This window comes from Abramis brama (genome assembly GCF_963993115.1).
Source record: "Abramis brama genome assembly, chromosome: 14".
NCBI classification, from domain to species: domain Eukaryota; kingdom Metazoa; phylum Chordata; class Actinopteri; order Cypriniformes; family Leuciscidae; genus Abramis; species Abramis brama.
Genome location: NC_139976.1, coordinates 11,090,036 through 11,117,499, shown reverse-complemented (window position 1 = coordinate 11,117,499; position 27,464 = coordinate 11,090,036). Strand labels below are relative to the sequence as shown.

At 37.5% G+C, this 27,464-nt stretch overlaps 3 protein-coding genes across 21 annotated transcripts; 2 read left to right on the top strand and 1 right to left on the bottom strand.

The window, feature by feature from the left end:
* The first annotated feature begins 289 nt into the window (after nt 1–289).
* habp2 (hyaluronan binding protein 2) lies at nt 290–6,636 on the top strand. Its single transcript, XM_084135442.1, has 13 exons — nt 290–487; nt 594–639; nt 734–835; nt 932–1,042; nt 1,138–1,254; nt 1,456–1,572; nt 2,902–3,055; nt 3,140–3,234; nt 3,353–3,584; nt 3,801–3,943; nt 5,236–5,370; nt 5,458–5,603; nt 5,738–6,636. Exons 1-13 carry the CDS (start codon nt 422–424, stop codon nt 5,897–5,899), a joined length of 1,626 nt encoding a protein of 541 aa, XP_083991568.1. The 5' UTR covers nt 290–421; the 3' UTR covers nt 5,900–6,636.
* A 60-nt stretch (nt 6,637–6,696) lies between these two features.
* srsf2a (serine and arginine rich splicing factor 2a) lies at nt 6,697–10,381 on the bottom strand. 14 transcript variants are annotated; one of them, XR_014609009.1, is made up of 5 exons: nt 9,876–10,381; nt 8,849–9,168; nt 8,130–8,269; nt 7,532–7,619; nt 6,697–7,103 (listed from the first exon to the last, which is right to left on the bottom strand). XR_014609009.1 is itself a non-coding variant. In XM_084135444.1 (3 exons), exons 1-2 carry the CDS (start codon nt 10,232–10,234, stop codon nt 8,856–8,858), a joined length of 672 nt encoding a protein of 223 aa, XP_083991570.1. In that variant the 5' UTR covers nt 10,235–10,381; the 3' UTR covers nt 6,697–8,269; nt 8,849–8,855. The 14 variants fall into 14 exon arrangements, 5 of the variants coding, with proteins under 5 accessions (XP_083991570.1, XP_083991572.1, XP_083991571.1 ...); XR_014609013.1 differs by having other exon boundaries at nt 8,853–9,168; XR_014609007.1 differs by having other exon boundaries at nt 7,532–8,269.
* Nucleotides 10,382–12,525: 2,144 nt separating this feature from the next.
* Nucleotides 12,526–27,197, top strand: rnf157 (ring finger protein 157). Of its 6 annotated transcripts, XM_084135270.1 has the most exons (20): nt 12,550–13,027; nt 14,396–14,514; nt 15,548–15,636; nt 15,979–16,125; nt 16,286–16,403; nt 16,593–16,659; nt 16,748–16,791; nt 17,396–17,443; nt 17,561–17,632; nt 17,731–17,890; nt 18,509–18,621; nt 19,712–19,947; nt 20,149–20,257; nt 20,806–20,914; nt 21,011–21,192; nt 21,759–21,824; nt 21,911–21,959; nt 22,678–22,797; nt 24,267–24,301; nt 24,761–27,197. In XM_084135270.1, exons 1-19 carry the CDS (start codon nt 12,940–12,942, stop codon nt 24,299–24,301), a joined length of 1,971 nt encoding a protein of 656 aa, XP_083991396.1. In that variant the 5' UTR covers nt 12,550–12,939; the 3' UTR covers nt 24,761–27,197. The 6 variants fall into 6 exon arrangements, 4 of the variants coding, with proteins under 4 accessions (XP_083991398.1, XP_083991396.1, XP_083991395.1 ...); XM_084135272.1 differs by lacking the exon at nt 22,678–22,797 and having other exon boundaries at nt 12,526–13,027; nt 24,761–25,930; XM_084135269.1 differs by lacking the exon at nt 24,267–24,301.
* Nucleotides 27,198–27,464: the final 267 nt, after the last annotated feature.

Sequence of the window (27,464 nt, the reverse complement as noted above, 5' to 3'; positions counted from 1 at the left end):
GAGTAAACTCTGCCGGGTAACTGACCTGATGGATTGAAATCAATCTTAAATTCACATGGCATTTAAGGTGACTCTAGACATTTTGCTTGGCAGAATAGAGAAATGGGGAATTCATTAATAAACTGTTAATCAATGTACAAATACTACACACAATATCTTTTCAAAAGCATAACAACTTGTCATATATAGCTTTGGCATCAGTTTGCCATTAGACATTAAATTAAACCAGAATAGTGTTTTATTGCATATCTGTGGTTCACTGACAATAACACAGGAAATCAATGCTGTTAGGTAATGATTGCTAGACAGTATAGGCAGAGTAAGGGTCCAGGGATCATCCACATTCAGGTCAACAAATATACTCCCCTTAAATAAGAGTGACTTTGCGTTAGCGGATTGTGCATCTATTAGTCCTGGAGTCATGTTTCCAGTGATTCTGCTTCTGATAGGCCTGTCTGGCTTCACTTTACCAGTTCAAGCAGCGCCGGTATGTAACCATATGAAAATACTTTGAAATATTTCAACTTGTATGTTTAATGTACAGTAGGTGATATCACACTGCTATCTGACTGAATTTATGCCAACTGTTTCAGGGTCTATTAGATGACTTTTTCACGATAGCTTCCGAACTCGTTGATGGTGAGAAATATTATATTGTCTGGTCTCCATTTCTGTATATCCCAAGGTTGTTAGCATACTCACGTCATTGTTATTTCTCTCGTCTCCTTGACAGAAATATATGATTACTATGCTAATGACACAGAGGAAATATCACTATCTTCAGCTGAACTTAATGACAGCATTGATTGGATTTTTTCCTTATTTGATGAACCAGGCAAGAACACATATAAGTAGACAATGCAAATGTATTAAACGGATTCAGTTTGGTGCTCACAAACATATGAACGCTGATCATGTTCATGTTCTGTAGAAGTGTGTGATCCAAATCCTTGCAAGAACAACGGAGTATGTGAGATCCTAAAGAATGACAGATATAAATGCATCTGTCCAGAGCCTTACATTGGCAAAAATTGTCAGAATGGTGAGCTCTTCATATACTACACCCAAAAATATAATAATAACAATAAACAGTAAGAGTTTGTATCATTTTTGAATCTTTATGTTGGGATCTTCCAGAGAGGAACGTGTGTAAGAAAGTGAAGTGTGGTCATGGTGATTGTGTCAGAACTCAAGAATCCCCGTTTTATGAATGCAGGTGCTGGCCCCCCTATCTGGGCTCTAATTGCAAGAAAGGTGAGCTCTCTGTAAAACAAATTACTTTCAAAGTGTTTCTTTCAGCAGTAAAAATCTGAATTTAGCCATTTTTCTGAATGAATTCACATGTTTTTTATGAAGTCAGATTGTAGTGAATTGCTATTATTTTCTGTCCACCTGAAATTGTAATTCAGTTTGTCTTATTAATTGCTTTTATGCTTATTATGTTTGCAATATTAGCCTCTGCGTGTAACCCAAGTCCATGCCTGAATGGTGGAAGGTGTGTTAAAGGCCGTACGAGAGCCAGTTTTACATGCAAGTGTCCTGAAGATTACAGTGGGACTTTCTGCCAAGTTGGTAATAGACTGTTGCTAAATCTTTTTTTATTTATTATTTTATCCACCTTATTTTTAAAGCAATAGCAGGCGTGGTCATTTGTAACCTGAATGTGTCTGGATTCCACTGTCATTCGCTTCCAGTAATTTTACCTGTGCAAAAACTGTTAACTGCTTTATATTGCAAACTGTTATCATTATTTTAAAGGGGTGGTTGATTATGATTTCACTTTTCGAACTTTAGTTAGTGTGTAATGTTCGCGGTCTGAGCATAAACAAAGTTACAACGCTCAAAGTTCAAAGCAAAGGAAAATATTTGCTTTTAAAGAAATCGTTTTTTAAGGACAATAAACGACTGGTAGGGACTACACGACATTCCTCCCGGGTTAGTGACATCACTAACCCTAAAATTTACATAAACCCTGCACCCGGGAACACGCAGTCCATGAGCACTAACTCCACATCAGCAACATAAATTCATCAACTAACTATTCAGAAACGTCCTGTTGCATTCTACATGTTGTAACTTCTTCTTGAGTCTCTATCACTGTCCGACTCCAGTTTAAACATAAAAGGCAGAACAGTTTCTGGCATTTTAGTGGGTGTCTGCGTGAGGTAATCGGAGCTGCTAACACACAGGAGCCGTTGAAGCTCCGCCCTCTGTGCCAGGAGCAGCAGCTCATTTGCATTTAAAGGAACACACGAAACGACGTGTTTTTACTGACCCTCAAAAAGGGACAATTTTAACATGCTGTAAAAAATTATCTGTGGAGTATTTTGAGCTAAAACTTCACACACACACTCTAGGGGGCATTATACCACCCCTTTAATCTATTATCACAATCATAAACACACTGGTTTGTAGCACAAGTTTTCCGTTTATTGCACTTTGTTGTTCTTAATTATCTATAGCAGCAAATGAATCAGAAGTCTCGCAAAAAATAGCTTACTTCTTAGACTGAAACAGATATACATGTTTGAGAAAATGACAGCAGACTTGCAGTTGAAATCGGAAATTTTTCGACGGAAGTGGGCACTAATTGAAAAATTAGTTTGAAGTAAATATCTTATATATATTAATGTTTGAACTATGCAGACAATGCACTGGTATGTGATGTATTATCTGAAGTGCTGTCAAGGACTTTTGTATTTATTTTAACTTGTTGTTTTTTTTGTTTTTTTTTATGTAAATGAAAAGTTCAATAAAAACACAGTTCAAAAAAAAAAAAAAATAGCTTACTTCTGCATTGAAAAATAAGGTGGATATTTTATGCCAAATCTATTTGTTACGTTACATAACCCTGTCTACTAGGTGTAGTAATGCAGATGTTATATGTCATTTTGTATTCAGGTCCAAATGATTGCTATGAAGGGAATGGGGAATCATACATAGGTTTTGTCAGTGAGTCAGTGGAAGGATTGGAATGTTTACCCTGGAACTACTATCTTATTCCCTTCAAGGACTTTGAAGGCAATGATAGCATTGGAGCCCACACTTACTGCCGGTAAGAATTCAGGGAATTCCTAGTAAATCTCCCAATGAACTTTGATATCACATGTCGTCTTAAGCATTATCTTTGTCACTTAAGAAATCCGGATGGAGACCGGGAACCGTGGTGCTTTGTGAAAGAGAAGGGCAAACTCCGGTGGGATTACTGTAATGTCAAGCCTTGTTCTGAACCAGGCACAGATTTTCTTTCTACGTTCTCTCTCTTATATAATTGCAAACACAGACACATTCTTCTGCCTGCTCAAGCAGTCTGTTAATTGTACCACAATACTTATTTATCAAACTCTTACAGAACCAGTAAAACCCTCCACAACCCCTTCAAAACTGGAATTTTCTGACTGTGGAAAGATTCAGACTAATAGGATATCCCCAAGGATATTTGGTGGGAGGAAGTCCCTACCTGAAGCGCATCCCTGGCAGGTCTCATTTCAGGTCCGGCCCAAGGGCTCTGATGCAACCTTCAGCCACAACTGTGGAGGGACCCTTATCGACTCCTGCTGGGTCCTAACTGCTGCTCACTGTATGTAAGTTGGGCATCTGGGGTTGTTGTTGCATTAGGTCTATGTCCTCATTATGATTTCATGGTGGTGTTGTTAAGTTACTATAGATATGGTAAATGATATTCCTTGAATATTATTGATAGTGGTTGCTAAGGTTCACTTTTCACTTTAGTTTAGCTTTTTAAAGATCATATGCAACAAATATCACTTTGATAAACTATGTTTGCATGATTTTGGCAGTGATGAGAACGAGGAGGTAAGGTTGGAGATGGGTGGTGTGAACCTGGAGAAAAATGACTCTGCAAAACAGTTTCTGGAGGTGGAGAAAATCATTGTTCATGAGAACTATACAGAGACTCTTGAAGCACTTTATAATGATATAGGTCAGTGTTTTCAATCAATTTTCAATCAATTCAATTTCAATCAATCAATTTTCAATCAATTCAATTTCAATCAATTCAATTTCAATCAATCAATCAATCAATCAATCAATCAATCAATCAATCAATCAATCAATCAATCTATCTATCTATCTATCTATCTATCTATCTATCTATCTATCTATCTATCTATCTATCTATCTATCTATCTATCTATCTATCTATCTGTACCTTATGGTAAAAGAAAACCAATCAACTTTCACTTTAGATGCTCAAGCTCTTGAAAGTTGGGTGGATTGTGATTGGCCGTCAATGTTTTATCATTTATCAGCTGAAAATAAATTACACTTTTGAACAGGTCTTAAGATCAATAGCATTTATTTAGAAAATAAATAGGAATTGAGTGAATTTTTATTTCATGCCGACTTTAAATAGTGATGATTTTAAATGCCTTTAAAAAGAAACATGAAACATTGCTTTATCTTGGGGTTTAAAAAGATGACAACCTAGGTTAAGCACATTGTGAAAAGCCTATAGTACAGGGGTTCTCAACTCTGGCCCTCGAGGTCCACTTTCTGCAGAGTTTAGCTCCAACCCTGATCAAACTGACTGTGTCTAAAAGCTTAAAAAGGCTGTCTTCTGAGGCTGCATTCCAAGGTCGGAAGGCATCAAGGCACATCCGAATCCAATGTTAGCTTCACTTCCTGTCTCGTGAGATATCTTCATCTGATCGATATTTGAAGGCAGCATTGATGTATCCTTCGCTGCCTTTGATATCCCACAATCCTGTGCTTTCCATTTTGTGACAGATCAGCTAAAAAATTCAAATTGAATCTGAATGTTGCGGTGTGTAAATGTACGTTTTTGACCAATGTTGTCCACTTTTAATGTAATTTCTAGCGAGAAATTACTAATGTACTTACTGAATATTCACTTCTTTATAACCAAAGCACGCGCTATTTTGCGGTTGATTATTAAACCGTTACTCTGCCTCCGAAGTCTCGTGAGGTACCTTCAATTCCGTGAAGTACTTTCATGCGCAAACGCTGCCTGTAATGTCATTGCCCGATAGGGCAGCAAGGCAACACGTCAGTTTCCGAAGTTTTGGGATACAGTAGTAATCCTGAAGACTTTGATAAGATTGTTCATGTGTGTTTGATTAGGGTTGGAGCAAAAATCTGCAGGAAAGTGGACCTCGAGGGCCAGAGTTGAGAACACTGCTGTAGTAGTATTGACACTTTTTTTAAAACCAATTATGTCCACTTTACAGTGTTTTTGTTTCTCATCTTTACCAGCCCTGCTGAAACTAAAGGCGATAAATGGACGGTGCGCCAATGAGACCAGTTCTGTTAAGGCAGCATGTCTCCCCACTGATTCATTCCCTGATGAAACACTGTGCACCATATCAGGCTATGGAACCACTGAGAAAGGTCTGTCTGGATTAAATTTTCACTCTAGACATTCACAATACCAAGACTACTGAGACTACGGTCTCATCTATTACCATTTTTTTCCAGAGCATGCTGTCTCTCCTCAGCTGCTGGATGCCAAAGTTCTCCTGATCTCTCAGAGACGCTGTATGTCTCGTAATGTCTATGGGAACAGATTGGATGATTCCATGATGTGTGCTGGATATATGCAAGGAAAGATTGACTCTTGTCAGGTGTGTCTCAGTCCCAAATTTGTTTCTGTTAATGAAATGTACACATTAAACACAAAGTCTGATCATTTAAAATGAATGAGCAAACTCATGGCACAGTATGTAGTAACTTTTTCTTTTTCTCTTACTTTTTATAGGGTGATTCTGGTGGACCCCTTGTTTGTCAGAAGGATGAGACTCATTACATCTATGGTGTGGTGAGTTGGGGTGACAGCTGTGGCAAGAAGAACAGGCCAGGTGTCTATGCCCGTGTCACCAAATTCATTGACTGGATCAATGAAAAGATGCGTGCAGCTTAGAATGGATACTGATAGTGATAGTCGTACAATAGCTGAAAGAGGTTTTAGTGGAGAAAACTATTTCAATTCATGAAAAATATATATAAACAGTCCACAGTTGTGTAACGTGCAATATGCAATTAGTTAATTAGTAACCAAAGGCATAACAGCAGCATAGGTTTAATGTAAGTGTTTTAGAACAGGTCGGGTCACAAGTGATCCAAATAAAAATATTTTTTTGGGGTGATTATCCATGCAATAAAGCCACTTTTGTGATTCATGTGCATAATGAGATAAAGTTGATGAAACCTAACAGATTGAAAAAGAAAAATGCAGGCTGGGACTTGAGTCTATGCATCGGTTGTTGATTGGTTTTTAAAATGTGGGCGTTGCACCCAAAATTAGAGGAAGATGAGCGTAATCCAGGCCAGGAGTGGAGTTTAAGCAGGCTAAGGCCTTGTCCCCAAATGGCACACTTGCGGTCTTACGACGTCTGCTGGGTGCACGTGTCCACAAGACTGTAGGCATTAAAACATTGAGTGGTTAAACCATTTAATGATGAAAGATATACAGATGAACTGTTTGCAAAAAATTTTAAGTGGACTTTAAGAAACTTTATTAGCACACTGCTAATTTCATTTGACTGGTTAACTATAAAACATTTTCAAAGACAATAAGCTGACATTTATATGCACACGTCCAAGTAAACATTTCAATGTATTGATATTTACTTTGTGGAATAAAATTTCTGATTTTAAGTTTTGCCAAAAACCATCTGGTCTGAATCCATGAATAATGAGATCACAGGAGTATACCAATACTTTGTATCAGCACAATTTATTTTTTAGTTATGGAGGGTTTCATTTGCTCATTTACACCAAACAGACAAGTAAAGAATAAGCTATGCACAAAAATGCAGTCATGCTCAAAGAAAGAAAACCTTTATTACCATTCACATATGACCAATTGAGCATGTCACAAATTATAGAACTCTTCCGGAGATGTAAAATAAGCTTAGGTATCTGCCTTAATGGGTTTTCACAAAAGGACTTGCACAGGATCTTTCTGCAAAAAGAAAAACGCTGCAGCCAAATTTAAACAAAATCAGTAAAATCAAGGTGTTACAGGAGCAATCAGGAGAATACTGGAAACAGCCAAGCACTCTGCACCGCAACACGCCACCTTAACAGCTAACCAGCAAAACTCAACTGCTACGCAACTGCGCCTAGTGCATAGAAAATACACAAGAGAGAATATTAGAATCATGTTGTGAAATTTCCCATTTAAACCATAACATATGCTTGGTTTGCAAATATGTCATGGTTTTACATAGTACGATTTCTTAAGAGGCCAAATTACAGTCTGTACACAGTCGTTTTGAGTCAAAGAAATATGCACAACATCCAAAATTGTCCATTAATGTTTATTAAGAACAAAAACCTGATTAAAATGAACTTACTTTATTGTCTGGGAGTTTCAATAACGAAGTAAAAAAAAAAAAACTACCAAAACTGAAGAGAAATGATTTCAACTAGTAGCCCCATTTAGGCATAAAGACCATTTAATATCACATGGAATTCAAATGTATGATACAAAACAATTGTGGGCAACAGAAACGAGTCATTTAAAAGATTTAGACCAAATTACAATAACCTTTCGGTCTGATATATGGATAATTTGGGTATCCTCAGACGGACATCTGTTCGATGCGATCCTCGAAGAGTCAACCAGTTGACATCATCTAGAAGAAAAGAATAATAAAGTTAGTTTCAAAGAGCATTAAAGCAGAGGAGGTTCTACAATATCGCCATAAAACGAAGCATTGCATATTACGCAATGCTCGACTTTGGTCAGCTACACAGAACAAACAGGCACTTTCCACACAAATAACTAGCCATAATTACATGAATCTATAGACCTGTTTTTTGTTCTGCAAGAAACCTTGTGTACCTGATATTTGTTCTGCAAGAAACCTGAAGGGAAAGAGATCCAACAAACCTGAGGGTGAAATATGAACTTCTCAAAGCCATTTTAAGTGTTGGCAAGCTGAAGTACATCCCATTTACTGCCAGTTAGAATAGTATTAAATGACCAAATAAGTTAATTAGGCCTCTCAGACACCCAGCAGCCTGACAGCATGAACTGGCTTTGAGAACACACCCGTATCCATCCCACTTTTGCCTATGCCACGATAGACATGAGTTTGTGACAAGGATGATGGAAAGGTCTGTCCATTGTCCTGCAGACGTACCTCAACACCACCTCAACACTCAATGAGACCGACCTGCTCCATAGCAACCGCCAATCAGCAGCAGGCAGCCAATGGTCGGATCACACACTAACTGCTCTCAAACTGCCCCAAACTCCTCTTTTGCAAACTGGAATCAGCAGCTTGGAGGAAAGAATTCCACATTTAGATGAAATCAATGGAATTTGGCTGGTACACGTTTCAAAACAAACACATACTTACGGCATTGTACCCACGACAGCTCCAAATCAAATATCCATGTGAGGTTAAGTGTGCGTATTAAAAATAAACCTTTAAAGTCATGCAGATTCAGAGATACCAGACAGATGCTGTGAATAACAGCATCTAATCAGACTAAACTTGGGTAAATCCGGACACCTCCATTAAGATAATGCATCTACCGTTCTACTGCATTGGCAGATGTCTTGAAGGACTTGATGAAAGAGGAATGTAGAGAGGGGCGAGAAACAGTATATCTTTCTCTTATTTTAAAGCAGCCATTTTAAGTTATTAAAATGCATGCATGCCTTTACTTTCCCCACTTCAGGCATGAGTTATATGGGGGTCTGCTCAAATCAATCAAGTTTAGGACTATTAAGTATCATTTACAAAAAAGTAAGAACTAAGAGATGCACTTGTAATTAGAAATATTGGATGACAGTAAAAATTCCCCTAGTTGCAATAAAACAAGTAATTACTTCTATACAAAGCATTAGACTCACCTACATTTCACGATTCAGCGGGGGCTCCAGCATCCTCTGGAGACTTGGGTCTGCTTCTTGATCGGGATCTTGATTTGGATCCTTTGTTTGATCTCGGAGTAGGACTCCTGGAGCGAGACTTGGATTTAGACCTTGAGCGGGACCTGGAAGCAGATTTGGACTTGCTTCTGCGTGGTGTGCGGGTTTTGGAGCGGGAACGGGACCGAGACCTGGAACGGGAGTAGGACCTTGACCTGGATCGGCTGTAGCGAGATCTGCTACGGGAACGGGAACGGCTCCTGCTCCTGGACTTGCTGTGCCTCCTGCGCCGAGGACTACGGCTAAAAACAAACACCAAATGTATAAGTTAATAAAGATGTATTATTTACACGAAGTTTAATCACTGCAAGAGACCATTAAAATCTCCCCTAGCAACAGATCAGTAGGCCATAAACATTTAAATTGGATTACAAACTAGTATGCAACCAAATATTAAGGTTTAGGTCGTCATTCGAGTACAATTGCCATACAAAAATATTAATACGAGTTCGATTCATTTCCATGAGTCAGTTTTCAAAAAGTTAATTTAAAATAACTTTAAAAGTTGTTTAAATTTTGTACTATCGCGTGGCCCCAGGCATCTTTTTGTCGAGTAGTATTAAAAGACGAGTTTGTTGTAATAAAACCCCTAGAAATGCTTATGCTAACAATAGATTCACTGAAAAGATTCGGCTCACAAGAACCAATCTTTCGCGAATCGGATCGCTCACAAATGAGTTGAGCAATTATTTGCTACTACGCCATAGTTACGATGCAACGATACCGACAGTAAATAAATTGAGAACTAAATCAAACATAACCAGCATGTAAAAAATAAATAAAAAGTTATAAAACAACTAGTACCTATAAGCATTACAAGGATTATAACACGTGTTGTTTTCAATACCTTGAGGCCTAAGGCCTCAAATTTGAACTTCGAACATATGATTTATTTACAGCAAATTAAAATGGGGGTATTAAAATAGGAGATCGAATATTAAGGACATACCTGCGGCTTCTCCGTCCATGTCCACCGCCGTACCTTCTCGGCGCGGCTCCACGGCGGCTGTAGTGCGAATCTGGCGGGCGCCCGTATCGCGCCATTTGCACGCGCAGCTCGCGCCCGTCCAGAAGCGCGCCGTCCATGGCGTCCATTGCGTCCTCAGCGTCCCGTTTATCATGGAAACGAACAAAGGCGAACCCACGGCTTTCTTTCGTGTACCGGTCCCTCGGGATGTAGACGTCACCGACCCGGCCGTACTTCTCGAAAACCCGCCGCAGCGTTTCAGGGGACGTGCGGTAAGTCAGATTGTCGACTTTTAAAGATGTCATGCCCTCGACGTCGGGCGGAGGTCTGCCGTAGCTCATCTTGAATCACTAACTCTACTGCAGTAGGTTATGGGCAAAACAAACGTTTTTTAGCGAGATTCAGAGAAAAAATAACGAACCATTCGGGAGAGTCGAAAGTAACACGCCGTGCGGATAATATCACTCTAAAATGGCGGTAACCGGATTTCCGTGGTTGGTGGAGTTTGGCTTTTATTTCATTTGCAAGGTGAGCAATACTGCCACCTCTGGCATCTGTGGGACACTACACGTTACTTGTTCGGGAGAGCCTCTTGTCTAGAAACAGCAAATTTAGCACGAGTGGGAATAAAACGTAACTAACAAGACCATTGATGCGACATCGCCGTGCATTTACCACATTCAAACCCAATGAAACAAACTGCCAGGTTTTATTAATAAAATAAATAAAATAAATAAATAAATAAATAAAAACCATTAAAAAGTAGTGAGAATAGGCCTTTTTTTCTTTTTCTTTTTCTTTCTGGTCACAATTATAACCTGTGAAAATTGCTTAGCTGGAGGTCTGTAGAAAAGTTTAGAGAAAAACAGTGTAAAAATTGTAAAGATAAATCAATAATAAAATAATTATTAAAATGTAAAAAAATAAATAAATAAACAAATGAATGAATGAATAAATAAATACTAAATATAACAATACAGTAATGTAAAGGAAACTAAAAATGATAAAATCATATTTTAGACATAGCCTATTTGTAATATTAATTATTCACAGTAATTGGGGTCTTTATATAGATGTCTTTTAAATTTTAGGATGGCAGTCCCTATCACGAGGATAATCATGCGTGGGCGTCCTTGACATCTAAAAGATTGAAAGATGATGATAATGATAGAAATTGTTTATTGAATAATAATTGTGTATTTTAAGCACAGATACAAGAAGTGTTGTTATATCAAACTGCTTCACAACAACACCTCATAAAATCTAGAAATTGAGAAATTCCCTTTTATATCTTATTCGTGAATGCAAGTATACCCCAATAATCATGATTAAACAACAAAAGCATCGTCAAGGCAAGGACAATACTAAGTAGGCCTATTGCAAAATATAATAGTAGTCTATATGGTATAAATTATTAAATGACAACTGGTTTAAAATGATTAAATGATGAATAATATAGCCGTATAAAAAACAACAATGTCATATAATTAAAAAAAAAAAAAAATCCAAATATGAGCTAGGCCTAATTGTGGGAAAATGAAATGATGGTTCCTAACCCTTTTTCTTCTTCTTCTTCTTCTTTCCTTTTTACTTTGTTTTATTCAATGCTTTGAAATAACCAGTTACTATTCAAAATGGTGCTTTGTGCTCTGGTCACAAATGTGTTTACACTGACTTGTGTATAGGCTACAGTATTCTAATGTGATCACAAAGCAATCTAATAACAATAACAATTATATTGTTATAAATATTAGGCTATATACTTGTTTCGTTTTGGCACTCTCTTATAATCTGCAATATTTCCTTTCTAATAAAAATACTAATAATATAAAAACAATGCATTTGCTCAGTGACACAAGGTCTACTAATTGAACACCGTTTACCCTATAGTGCCTTTACTGCACTGCAGTGAATCACTTGCAAAATTCGGGGAAGGTCACGTTTGGCGAGGCAGGATGTGTTTGTACTGCGCAAAACCTCAAGTCTGGATTTAAGCCTGACGTCAGGGGAGGCCAATAGCGCTTCGGGGGACAGTAATACAGCACTGATCATTGAGCAGCAAATCTTACTAGCCGATATACGGTTTTCTGTTGAGACAAAACGAGTGCTTCCAGCAGGGGGCGCCTTTCGGCTCCATTCAGCTCCATTCACTTCTCAGGTGTTTTTTTTTTTTACTTGAGGCGTTTGTATACTTAAACATTCGTTTAAATGTATTTTTAAAGATTTGTACATGATATAAATGCAATTCGGTCCAAGCAATCTTTATAAAACAATGTCCAATGTAGTTTTTCCATTAGCGCAAAGAAAAGTAACAGAGAACACGTTACAACGCCTTGCGCTGCTTTAGTAGCAGTCTGTACCATATTTTTTGGATTGACAGAAAATTGGGTGGAAGTGATATAATGTTAAATTATTAATATGTAGGCTGTTTCATATGCATAAAATTAAACTTACGTTATACCATCTATGCTTAATAAAATGCTGTTCATACTGTGAAAGAACATTTATCTTGATATTATGTTTTTATTTGTTAATATTATGCATATAATCAACATCCGGTCCTCTTATCCCCGCCCATTTAGACACTATGCATGCCCAATGCCATTCTACCCTCTTATTTTGTTTCTACATCATTGATACGCATCTGCATCCCATCGCTCAAGCTCTCGGAGAACAGAGGATACAGGGATGATGATGATGATGATGTTAAACACACCGAGAAACTGTGTCATATAGAGAGCATCTCACTCCGCTTTGCATCTTGGCCAAGGATGCCGACCACGGAGACAGAGACAGCCTTATAACAGGGCTTCAGTCTGCAGGACGCAAAAAGCAGCTTGTGTCTGCAGACAAAACAACGAGGGACTCTGTACGGAGCTTACAGGGCATTAAGAGCACCAACTAATCCTGTCCATGGCCAAACATATAAAAGCGAAGAGCAAAATTACGGGCTTTTGCGCGAAGAAGGAGATGTTCGGACTTCAGAAGACGAAGCAGCAATAGGATTGCAATCATTCCGTGTTATTTTCATTTTTGGCTATTTGAAATGGGAGCTTTGACAAGCCGTCAGAATGCAGGAGTGGAGGAGATCGATATACCATCCAGTTCTGTTTACAGATACCCACCCAAATCCGGTGAGAAGATAATACATTTTATATATTAAACAAATATTATATTAGGCTATATTGTATTATATTCATATATCGTATTATTATAATGAAATACTGTTCTTATTACTCTTATATTATATTAGGCTATAATATATATAAATAAATGAACCGTTAAGCCCATTAGAGAACCCCAAGCTTGTTCTGATTGTATAGGCCTACACTTTCATAGGCTAATTATTGGGAAATATTATATATAAAATAAGGCAGTTAAGATAAACTTGGCTTGTAGAATTTAGTTTTTTTTTTTTTCTTGCAATAGAAATGCTTGAGTTAATTTTAACTCCAAGGGCCCATGCAGGGCCACCACCCACTGTTTCCTGGTCAGCAAGTATCTGAGTAGCACAGTGCTTGCCTTTATATTGAGATGGGGCCCATCATTCCCAGTGGTGCTGTGTCTACTGAAATGCACCACAATTAGAGCTAATGTATCAATTATTTCGAACTCAGCATTAAACATGAATCTGAGAATAAGTGTACACAGCACTGTAGGTAAAAGGAATTTATTGTGAGCTATGTGGTTTACATAGCTTCTGCTAACCTAATACATTAACTTACTATGTTCGTTTTCAGATAAGATAATCTTCCTGCATGTTTAGAAAATGCAGCACTCATCAAGCTAGTTTTATAATGATTGTTTTACAAATCTTTAGATTGTTGAGGAGACAGGCAGATGAGAAGATGAATGTCGTGTGTTAACCACTAGTAACCAGATACGCTATACGTGCATCCTGGGACTTGTGCCTGATTCTGGCTTCCTTCTGCTCCAGTTTCAAGCTAGTTCATCTATCTACCCTTGTATCTTCCCATGGCGGTTGCCTATATCCTCTGTCTGCCCTTGAGCTTGTCTTTCTTTAATCTACTGGTTCCCCAGTCTACTATGTCTGTCTTCATTTATAAACCTTTCAGTTGTCTTGTGTCCAGACTTCACTCTGGAGGAATGGAGGTTTCTGCATCTACTTATCATTTTCTGCACCATTTAGTAGTCTACATGTTGCTAAAGAATTAAAATGTGCATCTGTTACCTTAAAGAGCTACTTCTACCTCATCTGAAAGCTAAAGTGTAATACAATGTAGTCAGGTTAAATCAGGTGAAATTGTATCTTTGACCAGTTAATTTGTTACCACACAAATGGTACCGTAAATTATTACAATTTTTATGTTTTGAATAAAATAGTTTGACTGAGTGCTGAGACAGTAGGTTGGTGATGCACACTAAGTTGAAATTAAATGATGAACTCTTTGGAACACTCTACATTTTTGTGTGACAAATGTACATATAAATGTATTCAATCATCAATATCTGTAACATTTGATCTGTTTGTTGTCATGCAGGGAATTATTTTGCTAGCCATTTTATTATGGGAGGAGAGAAGTTTGATTCAACACATCCTGAAGGCTACCTCTTTGGTGAAAACACTGACCTCAACTTCCTAGGCAACAGACCAGTTGTGGTAAGATTACATTTCAGTTCCTGGTAAAATATAGATTATTAGGAGGTCATGAAACCAATGATTCTGTTCCATTCATTGATCTTATCTTGAGTGATCTCATTTCCAAAATTGATCAAAAACAGTATGCCTCATGACTCATTTTATTATATTACATATAAATTACAGATATTTTACAAATGGTATAATTATTTAAAATTATATATAACTTTTATATAATATTTTATATTATTAACATATCTTTATGTTTAATAATATGAATATAATATGAATTCATATAATACATATTCATACATTTACAATATTAAAATATGTATTTTCCTCATAATTCGGACTCATATTTGAGCCGTTATGAGGTCTGCTTAGGACTGTTACTTTAACTGGATATTCACACTAGTTTCATATAAATTACAATATGTTGGTGGAAGCTTCTATAATTCACAGGATTATATGTGTAATGTCAATGTCTCATGTAATTGTTTATTGCTTTACTTCATCCAGAGCTTTAACCTGATATGTACTGCATGTGTGCTTTATGAATGCATACATGTATTTCTGTATGCGGTGGGTCTTTTATTTACACTATGTGCATTAGCTGCGGGGCCCGTCTCTAAGCAGACAGGCTAGTGATGCTGTGGATTTAAGCAACGGCTTACCGCAAGTAGTACAGAGAGCCACATTCAGTCTGAACTCCCGGGAGGGGGAAAGGGGAGGCAACAGGCTCACCCAGTGTTGACCCACACACGTACACACGCGCGGTGCCTCTCTGGCACGTGGGCATGCCTGCGCATTGCGTTTTTCCAGAGGAAACACACACACACATACATCAACAAAACAGCTTGTTTGGAGATCAGTGTATGTCACCTTTATTGAAATGTAGATTTGTTGCCAGATTGTTTTTCATTTTGGTAAGAGATCATGTGTGTATCAGATATATCAGCTGATAAAACAGGGCAAAATGCTTCTCCAACATTATAATAAACAATAACTTCACCCTGACTCCAAAGCGTTTATTGTGTTGTGATTGTGATTGTAGTTCCCGTACAATGCTCCCCCTCCTCCTGAGCCGGTCAAGACCCTCCGCAGTCTCATCAACATCCGAAAAGACACTCTGCGGCTTGTCCGGTGAGATTTTCCTCGCAAATACCTTTATTACACCTGACAGAGCTCACCTGACTCACCTTTTCTTTCCTGTAATTGAAGTATTTGTTAAAACAGGACATTTGGATGGGACATCACATGTTGAAGGGATTGTCCCTTTTTAAAAGTCTTTAGTTATGATTACAGCCATGAACCTTGATTTAAAACCTGCTTTTTTGGTTGATACTTGTATTTTATATCATATTCTATGGATAAAACCCTGATGTTACATTTATTAAATATATTATGTATCTTTCTGCGTATTACTGTTGTGAAACAGTTTTGCTAAAATCTTAACTGGACATTGAAATTTAAATTTTGATTCAGGTGTAGTGAAGACATGAAGCTTCCTGGACAGGAAGTTGGGAAAAGCCACAGCTGCTACAATATTGAGTTTACCTTTGATGCCGACACACAAGTTGCCATCACTATATACTACCAAGCCATTGAAGAGTTTCACAATGGTGTGCCATTGTAAGTTAAGCATTAGACACACACTGAATATTCCTTTTTTTATCATTTATTAATAAAACACTTCAAGCTCAGCCTTTACCAGTGGATCGAAGAGCAGCAAGTTGGGAAATGACATCAAAGCTTGGCTTTTATCGCTCTGTTCATTGTGTGCTGTTGACAGATACTTGCCGCAGGACAGCTCTCTGCAGTCAGAGACGGTGCATTTCAAACGCGGCGTCTGCCAACAGTTCTGTCTGCCCTCTCATTACGTCAACTTATCAGAATGGGCAGATGAGGAGGTAACACATCTGCTAGCTATGTCCTTGTTTTGTGTCTATGTGTTTTTGCATTTTGGGGATTAAAAAAGTTTAAAATAGGTCAGATTGAAACTGAATTAGTCCTAATCTGTCTCATTAAAAAAATCATTGAGCAATTCATGATGCATGTCCTTGGATCACTTTGGTTAAACCTGGTTTATTGTTACACAGCTTTTGTTTGACATGGATAGAGACGTCTACCCCATGGTTGTACAAGCAGTTGTGGATGAGGGAGACGGTGAGTTGGATGTAATTGGATATAATATGTAGAAATGTATTTGGAAATATATATAAATATCTTGGACCATGTTTTTGTTGTTGTGCAGAACACTTGGGACACTCCCATGTTCTTCTTGCATCCTTTGAGAAGGTATGTTTTTTGTGTAAACAAATATTTTTAATATTTTTATACACTACTGTTCAAAAGTTTGGGGTTGTTAAGATTTTTTATGTTTTTGAAAGAAGATCACCAAGGCTGTTTTTATTTGATTAAAAATACAGTAAAAACAGCTATATTGTGAAATATTATTTTAATCAAAAATAACTGCTTTATATTTGAATACATAAACTGTAATTTATTCCTGTGAATTTCTAACAGCCATCATTCCAGTGTTCAGTGCCATGAATACATTTTTCTAGCATTTTTTGATGAATAAAGTTAAAAAGAACAACATTTATATTAAATTATTTATCAATTTTATGCATCCTTGCTGAATAAAAAAGTAGTAATTTAAAAAAGAAAAGAAATGCCCATTCATACTGTGTTCTGCTTATGCAAATAAGGACTGGATTACACAGTTAAAGTGTGCAGTTGTACTATTTCTACCTGATCTAACCCTTAAAATTATCATTCAGGTAATCAGATTGATTTAAATAACCTTTGAGCGTAATTAAAACCAGTTTAGTTTATCTGACAAAAATAAATTTACTGTGACGACTAGTGATTATATAATATTGCTGTCTTTTTCTCCTAGCATATGGATGGAAGTTACTGTGTCAAGCCTCTGAAACAGAAACAAGTGGTAAGGGCCCTCTTACTATTTATGTAAAATGGCTTTTGAAATATACAAATTTTCTTTGGCATTGCTAATTATCAAATTTTCAATAAACCTCTTAAGCCTATCATGATTTTATCTTAGGTTGATGGTGTCAGTTACCTGCTGCAGGAGATCTACGGCATAGAGAACAAATACAATAGTCAAGAATCAAAGGTACATCATCATCCACTTCACAAAAAGAACAGACAACATCTGTCACTTTTAAGCTTTCATTTTAAAACCTCATCAAAATGACACTCTCAAATTTACAGGTGGCTGAAGATGAGATTAGCGACAACAGCGCTGAATGTGTGGTGTGTTTGTCAGACGTGCGGGACACACTTATCCTGCCCTGCAGACACCTGTGCCTGTGCAATGCCTGCGCAGACACACTGCGTTACCAGGCCAACTGTTGCCCCATCTGTCGACTACGTAAGCACCAACCCCTTTACCGGACTCATTCAACACGACTCTCTGATTAAGATTATTATTTTTATGAAAATATAATATTGCTTAGATAATATTTGCATTTATAGTGTCTCATACATTAATGTTTTGGTGTATATTTCAATGAATAAAATAATGGACTGGTTCACACTAAGGACAATAGCTATAAAGATAACTGTAGCGATAATAACTATATTAGCGTCCATACCAATGCACGATAACGTTCTGTTTATTATAAGCATGCACAGCAGTTATGTCCTCTGCCACTTTAAATGCTCGAGCTCTTTAAAGCAGGATGGATTCTGATTGGCTGTCAATGTTTTTATCAGCTGAGAAAAAAAAAAACAGTTTTGAAAAGGATTCCAACGAAATTATTCCTCTGCTGTTAACTGTTATAGTTGTGGTGTGGACTCTGCTATTCTTTTAAATTTAAAATGATTTTTATTTATATGTGAATTGTTAACGTTATAGTTATCATCCTTGGAGTAAACGGGCCTGTATTCATACTAGTTGATGCTATTTTTTAACAAAAGACATTTATTCAAGTTGTTTATCTATGTTTGTATTGTTTCTGATAAAATATTTGACTCATTTAAATGTTAGCGTTTCGTGCCCTCCTTCAAATACGAGCGATGAGGAAAAAACTGAGCCCGCTCACACCTACTGGATTCAACCCTGTCATCACCTCGCAGACCTCAGATTCAGAGGAGCACTCGGTAACACTACATTTGGTTCACAGTGTTCATACATAGCTTTATTCATATATATATTATATATATTTATAGCTAAATAAATGCAGCCAGGCATTTGAATCTGCTTTATTGAGCCTCATTTATTGTCAAAAACTGAAAATAGCTGATCAAGAGTCCAAAATAAATATATTCCTGGAGTTAAACGCGAGTACAGATGGCTGTGGCGAGTACATAAAACTTTGTTAGGAGTATTAATGTAAGTGGTTTAAGTAGTCAGACTCTCTGATGTAAGTTAGGAGCACATTTTAAAGTGGCGCTATTATGCTATATTATAGGTTCCTAATTTTGTTTTGGAGGTCTCCTACAATAGGTTTACATGCATCCAAGGTCAAAAAAACTTTAATTTTCTCATAATATACATTGCACTTCACCTAATTTCTCAAAGAGTCTGAAAACAGTTCGCTTTGTTCGAAGATTCAGTCTCTCTAAACCCCTCCTTGCAGCAAGCCTACTCTGCTCTGATTGGTCAGACGGCCCAGTCGGTTGTGATTGGTCTTACAGCGCGTATCAGAAACTAAACGCCTATTACCATATCTGAATTTCAGCTCCAGAGGCTTCCTCAGTGCTTGATACACAGTGATGTGAACGATGATGTCGGTTTTTCTGTATTAATTCCAGCACGAGTCCTCATCTATTTGAAGTGCACGCAAAGTGGGTTTGCAGCACTGAAAACAGCATCTTCTTGACATGTTGGCAACACAATATTTTCCAGGCCTCAGCTACACTACAGTGTTTGAGGGCGGGTCAAAGTAGATGTCATTCGCGGCGAACCAAAGAAGACCATAGGCTGGCAATATGCAAATTTGTCGATTCTTTCTATTAGGAGACAATAACTTTATTTGTTGTGCACTGTGATCTTTAAAACTTTGCAGACATTTTACATTCACAAACAGCTATATTACACACTGCATAAAAGGGAGCATTCAAAAAAGCATAATGGGGCACTTTAATGCATAAAAATACTGTATGCACCGTCTGTTCATACTAAAGGTGAAAATGTTGTTATGCTTCCAAACTGTACTGCCGTTCACGGCCGCATGTATATTTACTACAGGCATCAGAGCACATCCCACCAGGCTTTGAGGCTGTGTCCCTGTTGGAGGCCTTGAATGGGCCCCTGAACCCGTCGCCATCTGCTCCTCCACTTCAGGGCCTCACCAGGGGCCATGTTTCTGGATCTACGCCCACATATGGCAGCGATAGCCACCACACGCCCGTGCGCTCCCTCTCTCCACTAGAACACTCTGTCAACTCCAGCCAGAATGGGAAACACAAGAAGAGTGGCTCTAAGTGAGTGAGCCCTAACTGAAAGATTGAATAGTGTAGTATTTTGGTATTACTGTAAAATACTTTTAATTAATGTCTACAAAACATTTGCTGGGTGTTATTAAAACAGGCAATTTACAGCTTTTCCTAAAGGTTAAATTATGGGCTGAAGAACAAGGCAGAGAAGTGAGTCCTTGCTAATCATGTATTCTGGGAACTCTCTAGATCCCTCTCCCAGAATTCTTCAGTGCTGCCTGAGGAGGAGGATGAGAAGTCATGCAGTGAGTCTGAAGTGCAAACGTGCAGGAGAAAATTGCATGTAGAACAGCAAGAGGTACAAGCATCTCAAACATTGATAAATGTATTTTATACATATTATTTTATGCATTTTCTGTTTTATTGTTAATTTTTTTTAGTTTTTGAAAGAAGTTTGTTATGCTCACCAAGGCTGGATTTATTTGATCAAAAATACAGTAAAAAACATAAATATTTTCACGATTTCATTTTAAAATGTAATTTTTTTCCTGTGATGGCAAAGCTTAATTTTCAGCATCTTTACTCAGGGCTTCAGGGTCACATGCTCCTTCAGAAATCATTCTAATATGCTGATTTTGTGCTCAAGAAATATTTGTTATTATTATCAATGTCAAAAACAGTTGTGCTCTTTCATTCAAAAATATTTAGATATAACTTTGTTCTCTTTAATTCTAATATAATACAATTGTAGGAAATATTGAAATATATATATAATGTATGTATGAGCCAAATTGACATGTTATGGAATATTTTATAATACTTGCAGTACTAAAGTATTTACCCCCATATTTATAATACAGTGTCATCACATCAATCTGATTATCATCATGTTTGTTTTTCCTGCAGTCTGGAGTGACTCCTGAAAGTGACAACCTCACTCTGTCATCCTCGGGGGCCATAGATCAGTCCTCCTGCAACGGCACCCCTCTCTCCTCCACGATCACCTCCCCAGAGGGTACAGCTTTTCAGTGAACTAAATCTAACTCACTGAAACACACATCAGAGCTCACTCATTTTCATTTGTTTGTCTTTCTCTTCCTGCCCTCATCAGACCCAGTAAGCAGCAGCCTGGCGCAGTCTGTGATGTCAATGGCGTCCTCTCATAGCCAGCACTCTCAGATTAGCACCGACACACTCTCTTCAATGTCCGGATCCTACATGGCTGGGGCAGAGGGAGAGGAGGCCGCTGAGACCCCAGCAGAGAGCCGAGCCCCTTCCCAACATGAGGGTGAGGTAAGTCAGTTAGAAGGCATGGATGCAGGACAATTCATCACTTTTGTTTGTTATCTTTAGATGCTTTAGTTGATGCTGATTTTATAGTTTTTATCACCTGGGCATCAAACAGTAGTTGTAGTCATGTAGCCTAGTGGTTAATATCCAGGTTTCCAGGCTAATGAATAATCTAAATATATCTGATAATTTTAAGATTGAGATTTCCAGGCCTGGAAAAAACATGAAAATGAATAAAATAAAAAATGACAACTCTAGAAAAGAGTGCAACACTCACTCATTTCTTTCAAATTAATGACATTCGAAACATCGTTTTTAAAGAAATAAAGTTACATTTATGTTTGTAGAGTGAGTGTTGCACTCTAGAGTTGGATTTTTTTTTACCTCTATAGTTTGTTTCTGCATTTCAATTTTGGTTTAAAATGAAAAATATAAAGGCATTCAAATTTCTGTTTATTATTTAAAACTTCAATCCCCATTGCACAAAAATGTAGAAATTTATGCCAAGAGATGTTTGTGCAAATAATTTCGTGTGTCTTACAGAGAACCATATTTACATATGTCCGCAGGAAATCCCCAACGAGGCAAAAGGGCATAACTTTGTGGCTGCCATTCTTGAAGAACAGGATTCAGAGGTGAAACATTCAAACAGCCAAACATCTTAAACCCAGCTATTTGTTTTCTATTTATTATTTATTCAACTGTGTATTTTCGTCTTCAGGGAAATGATGTGACTGAGGAAGATTGTGCATCTCCCACCAAAGAACATGGTAATTGTAACCTCAGCTATCGGCTGTAATTATCACGATTCATGACACCGTACACTAGATTAAGGAGAAAAAACACTGCAATGTAGGTGGTACTTCATCCACAAGACAAGAGCTTCTAAATCTGCCCACACACCTGCTTGATGAATAACTTGTGTTTGCAGGCGGGCCAAAGGTCACTCACTACAAATATAAATATCACATGACTCATTTAAGGCGAATGTAGTTCATTTTTTGTTTAATCAGCCCACATACAAGCACACTTGGCATTTTAATTTTACAGGCACATCCTAGCTTTCTACCTGTTATTTTATTTATTTAAATTTTTATAATGAGTGTGCATCTGTACTAATACTATAAATTCTTTCAAACAACTAATTGTTGATTTTAAAAAAAGTTTTTTATAAGGGATTGAGGTTTTGCTTTCTATTGTAACTAATTCCCTTTTTGCATATACATTTTTCATCTGTTTCTTATTTAATGTTGTGAATGCTTACTAAATGAGTGTCAAAGTGTTCGCCAGTTGTGTTCTCGTGCACGCGCCGATCGCATCCGCTCTGCTTTCACATGAGTATGTGTGCATCCATCAACCACAGCCATCACTAAATGGCTGCCGAGTAGCATCCTGCACCCTATTGCCCTGACCCTTCACTGCTGTTCTCCACTCGGCTGCTCTGCCCTGCCTCGGCTGCTCTTGTTTGACCTCTGACCTCGCTTGCAGGTGGGCGCAGGAGGAGCGAGGTGCTTTGTCCAGAGTTTGACAATAACAATCAGGGGCAGTCTGACACCCACTGTATGACAGGCCTGGACAATGAGCAGCCTCCTGACGGCCGATACGCTGGTGAGTGGCAACCTCTCGAACATGGACTTTCTGATTGGAAGGGATTGGGTGAGGCGGTTTCAAGATGTCCCTTTAAAAAAGCAACTGGTTCTAAAACACTATTGGCTTTCTCTGCTCATGCACGCCCTTTCTTTGACCCTGCTGTGATTTTGTGTAGCATTAATTGGTACAGTGGCCATGCCCTTTATCCCCCCACTTTTGTTTGTGTTTATGTGTATGTGTGAGATTATATCATGTATGACTTGTTTCTATCTCTCTGGGTCATACTAATAATAGCTAAGTTCATGTTCAGTGTCTGCCAGCTCAAAGTAGCTTTGCGTCTCCCTTCATTTCTATGTTCATCACTTCATTTTTCTGCTCATCCTCCCTCTTTTGCCAGCAAATACTATAAATCCCGAACTCTTGATTACTGTCATCCAGAGAAAGCATTCTCTCTGGAAGGACACTAATGAAGCTTTTCACATGAGATTTGTGATAGTACAATGTGATTCTTACACACTGTTAATCATCAGCATCATCATCGTCATCACAATTATATTTTTAGTCATTGTGACTACTACAGTTCAAAATATAAAATTGGCCGAAAAGGACTAGGACACGTAAGCCACACTTAAGTGTCTGAATTTGATTGCATTATGATGATGCTCCTTTGCAAAGGACTCCCTTTATAAAACATAGAGGTAGCTGTGTATTTTTGTGTAAAAATAGGCATTTATGTTGTACATAACTTTATCAATATGTGTAAATGTTATCTGGACATTTTTTTTTTATTAAGTTACAGACTTTAAGTTTAATTAAGACAATTTTTTCAATGGAATAAAATAATTGTGATTAATCTCATGATTTACAAATGAATGTAAAGGTCAAATTCAGTAAATTGAAACTTTTATTTATAAATGATCTATTTGTAATATAATATATACATTTATTTAATTATCTTTTTACATGTATTGACCAATTTTTACTGAACTTGTGTGGCCTCTGGGAGTTCCCGCAAGCCAGTTTGGAAACCAATTAAAATTTTTGTGAAATGTTTTGATTGAAAAGTATGTCATGTGGTTTGATATTTTATGTAATGCAATGAAATTGATACATTTTCAAGTGCTAATTAAGTGTCCAATACTGTTTGTGGTCATCAAGTCCTGCTTATAGGATTTATAGAAAATGAAAATCACATACTTGAATAGACACTTGATTGAACCTCCTGTTGATTAAAGTTAAAAGTTTCCAGTGAAAGTGCTTTTTTTTTTCCTCAAAAAGACCCTGGCTACCATCATCTTCTCATTATCTCTAAGCACCGAGCTTCTCCTCTCTCTCAATCCAACTCTCATTTTCTGTGGATGGCTGGTTGATTCTCTTGATGTGCTGTAAATGTGCTGTGTTCTCTCTCTTTTCTGTCTCTGTTTTTCCTTCCATCATCTCCCATCTCTCTTTCTCTCTATCTTCCTGGATGTCTGTGGAATGGACAGACGAGGACTCGTGTCCTGTTCACATTGAGGAATAGGTATGGAGCAAGTTAAAAGGCAATGCACAGAGGTCATGGATTCACAAAGAAGTTTCTGCCTTTCTGCCATTCACTATTATCATCAGTGAGATTCTTTGCCTTTTGACCTCTTTGGGTTAAAAGAGCCTTTTCATCATTTACTCAGGATGCATGGTGAATATTCAATACAGGATATTTCAGTTCACAGAAATCTTGGAGAACAATGGATAAAAGTGTCTTGATTTGCATGATGGACATTTTGACCAACCGACTTATTTTAACATTGATCTCCAAGAGATGCTCCAATTTGGGGGAAAAGGTCTAGTTCTTTTAGTTCTTCTATATTTCAGTTCTTTCTAAATCACTTTTCCACAAACCCATTTTTATTTTACCCTTCACAACTACCTTCATGCCTTCTTTATTTTCAACCTGCTATCATCTGTATCTTCTCACGTGGACTTTCTCTGTCCTGTCTGTCAGGTCTGTTATACCTTGACGTCTATCGTCATGGGCGGGATCCTTTGACTCACCATGCGTCCACCAGCAACATCAACCTGGACGAGCAAGGGGTCACTAATGAGGCAGCAAACTCCAAGAACAAACCTCATCGTGGACCCCTGGCTGTGTGAAATCCTCAATCCACCCATGCACAGACCTACTCCAATCCTGAGAGGGATATTTGCCTCTTTCTTCATCCCACCTCTGCCTAAACTCATGCCCACACCAATTACTCATGGATCAAATCCTAAATGCAAACCAGGGAGGATTGACTGTGGTTTTCCTTCTCATTTGTGATAGATGTTATGTTTTAGCACTCTTTTGGTGTTGATACTTGTGTAAAGCGCCACATTTACACCAACGCTCCACCCCCTCATGTGTAGAGATAAAGCAAATCTCCTGATGAAAGACTGAAAAATGAGGACATGATAAAGACTCCAACCTCTGATCCAAGCAATGTTTTTCTCTTAGAGAGCAGGCAAATTTCATGTCAAGGCTGTGCGACTATACTTTTTAAAACGTGTTGTGACACGTTATAATTGCAGCAAGCACTTTTAACCCCCATGAATTCATAATCAAATCCTGCTGATCTGAATCAACGTCCCTTGGGATTTTCCTCAGTAATGTCACTCAACATTTGTATGAATATTTCAACTTGTACTCCTGGAGATCTGCCCACAATACCCAAGATAGATGTTTCAAAAGAAAATGATGGAAAACAGAGAGATGAATTTTTAAAAATGTACATCAAGTTTCAATCATAAACTCAATCAGTCCGTCACAAGATTTACTTGGAGCAATAACACATATTTGCTCACGTTTCTGCCCTTGTCAGTTTGCTGCAGCTCACTTTGAGCTCCACGTATAGCCCTGCATGTTACAAAGACCCAAAGCTACTGAGCTGCCTAACCTGCGTTACACATGGGAAAACTTGCCTGTGACATCCTCAGATTGCTAAGGTTGATGGTATGTTAAATGTCACAAAGCTACTTTCAAGCTTTTTGTGTGTTGTTTAACAAAATATGTGTTTGTTTCATGTCTAAGGTACAATCTAGCATATGTCTATATGCTACAGTTAGTCAGTTTGACTTGAAGCAAAGCTGAAGTAGCTCTTCAGGTGTGTCGTTGGACTCATATGGATTACTATCGCAGGTACTTTGGTATAGAAGTTCCTTTAAAAGCAATTTTTGTTACGTATTCCTTTTGAAAAGTGTTGCACTTTCCTATAGAGATCATTGAAAGTGTTTACTTAGCAGTCATTATACAGTGAGAATGAAGGTAAGACTTTGAAAAGTCAAAGTCACGCCACTAAAATGAAAAACAATCAACAACTTTCAGTTTTTTTTGACAGTTCTGCCAAACCGAATTCACAGTGTTTAAACTTGCTCTTTGTTGCACCAGTGGTACGTTAGTGGTCATTTTATTTAACGGAAATCTTTGGGCTCTCTTTTCAGATCCTAAAAGGGATAGTTTACCTAAAAATGAAAATTCTGAAAGGACCCTATATTGACTTTCATTTTATGGACAATAAAATAATTTTCAAGTGATCTGTTACGTTCCACAGAAGAAGAAAAAAAGTCACAGATTTGGAACGACATGAGGGTGAGTAAATTAAAATAATTTTATATTTTTAGGTGAACTATCCCTTTACCTACAATTCCTTAATCTAATCTAGTTTTCTTGATTCATTAGCACTTGTCTGGACTATTTTAAAGGATTCACAGTACAATCAAATAGTGATTATATCTCTCTCAAAATGTCTACTGTACTTTGAGAACCAACAATGCTTTTCCTTTGTGTGGAAAATGTTTATTTTTTATTTATTTTTATGTTAGCCTAGTTCTTGTTATCGTTGTAAAAGTCTGTTCAATATGTTGTTTACTGTAGTATATGAACGGTGTGAAATTTCTCCAAATGGGATTGTATAGATTACACATGCACTAGTAGATATTCCCTTGACAGCAGATATGTGGTGCATGTGGTAAGCGCATGGTAGTTGCAGTCAGAAAATAGAAATCTTTTAATTTGCACTATATGTCTAGCCCTTCCACACTGAGCTTACATGTAATGTAAGCAACAGGTACTGAGTCACAAGAGAAGCAATACAGCCGCATAATAGCACGTTGTTGTCTGGAGACAATACAGATAAACGTAGCCATGCATTGAATGTTTTACAGCAGAATGTCACATATACGTGCAGAGAGAAACCACTGTCGTGTAACATGCACTGAGCATGAACGTATTCAAGGGGTTTACTCCAGTTTTGCTATCTGTATTGCTTTAGTGATTCTGTTCTGTCCTCTTTCTGCACCAGGAGGAGTGAGCTAAACCTACACGAAGAATGGGTTGCATCAATTCACTTTTGTAGAATGAAGATTACAAAATGTCGAAAACACAATAAACCTTTTCTTAAAAGCAAGATTTGTTTGGAGCATTGTAAAAGGAAAATTACCCACAGAGCATGATATGCGGGCAAAAATCTATATATATTGTGGCCACAAATTTAGAATTCATTCCCTCATTTTAGTAAATTACAACGTGGCCACCATTTAGTAAAATGAGGGAACAAATTCTTAATTTGTGGCCACTATATATATATATGTATATATAGGTTACACTTTATTTTAATGCGTCACTGTTACAGTGTAATTATACATTTAAGTACAGAGTAATATTAATTAACTTC

Excerpts from the sequence above, each read along its gene's own strand:
- habp2 (XM_084135442.1), top strand. The coding sequence starts at position 422 with ATGTTTCCAGTGATTCTGCTTCTGATAGGCCTGTCTGGCTTCACTTTA. Across the intron at positions 3,944-5,235 it reads AGCACTTTATAATGATATAG|CCCTGCTGAAACTAAAGGCG; the intron begins GTCAGTGTTTTC and ends CATCTTTACCAG. Across the intron at positions 5,371-5,457 it reads CTATGGAACCACTGAGAAAG|AGCATGCTGTCTCTCCTCAG; the intron begins GTCTGTCTGGAT and ends ATTTTTTTCCAG.
- srsf2a (XM_084135443.1), bottom strand. The coding sequence starts at position 10,234 with ATGAGCTACGGCAGACCTCCGCCCGACGTCGAGGGCATGACATCTTTA. Across the intron at positions 9,169-9,875 it reads CATGGACGGAGAAGCCGCAG|CCGTAGTCCTCGGCGCAGGA; the intron begins GTATGTCCTTAA and ends GTTTGTTTTTAG.
- rnf157 (XM_084135269.1), top strand. The coding sequence starts at position 12,940 with ATGGGAGCTTTGACAAGCCGTCAGAATGCAGGAGTGGAGGAGATCGAT. Across the intron at positions 15,637-15,978 it reads GACACTCTGCGGCTTGTCCG|GTGTAGTGAAGACATGAAGC; the intron begins GTGAGATTTTCC and ends ATTTTGATTCAG. Across the intron at positions 16,126-16,285 it reads TTTCACAATGGTGTGCCATT|ATACTTGCCGCAGGACAGCT; the intron begins GTAAGTTAAGCA and ends TGCTGTTGACAG.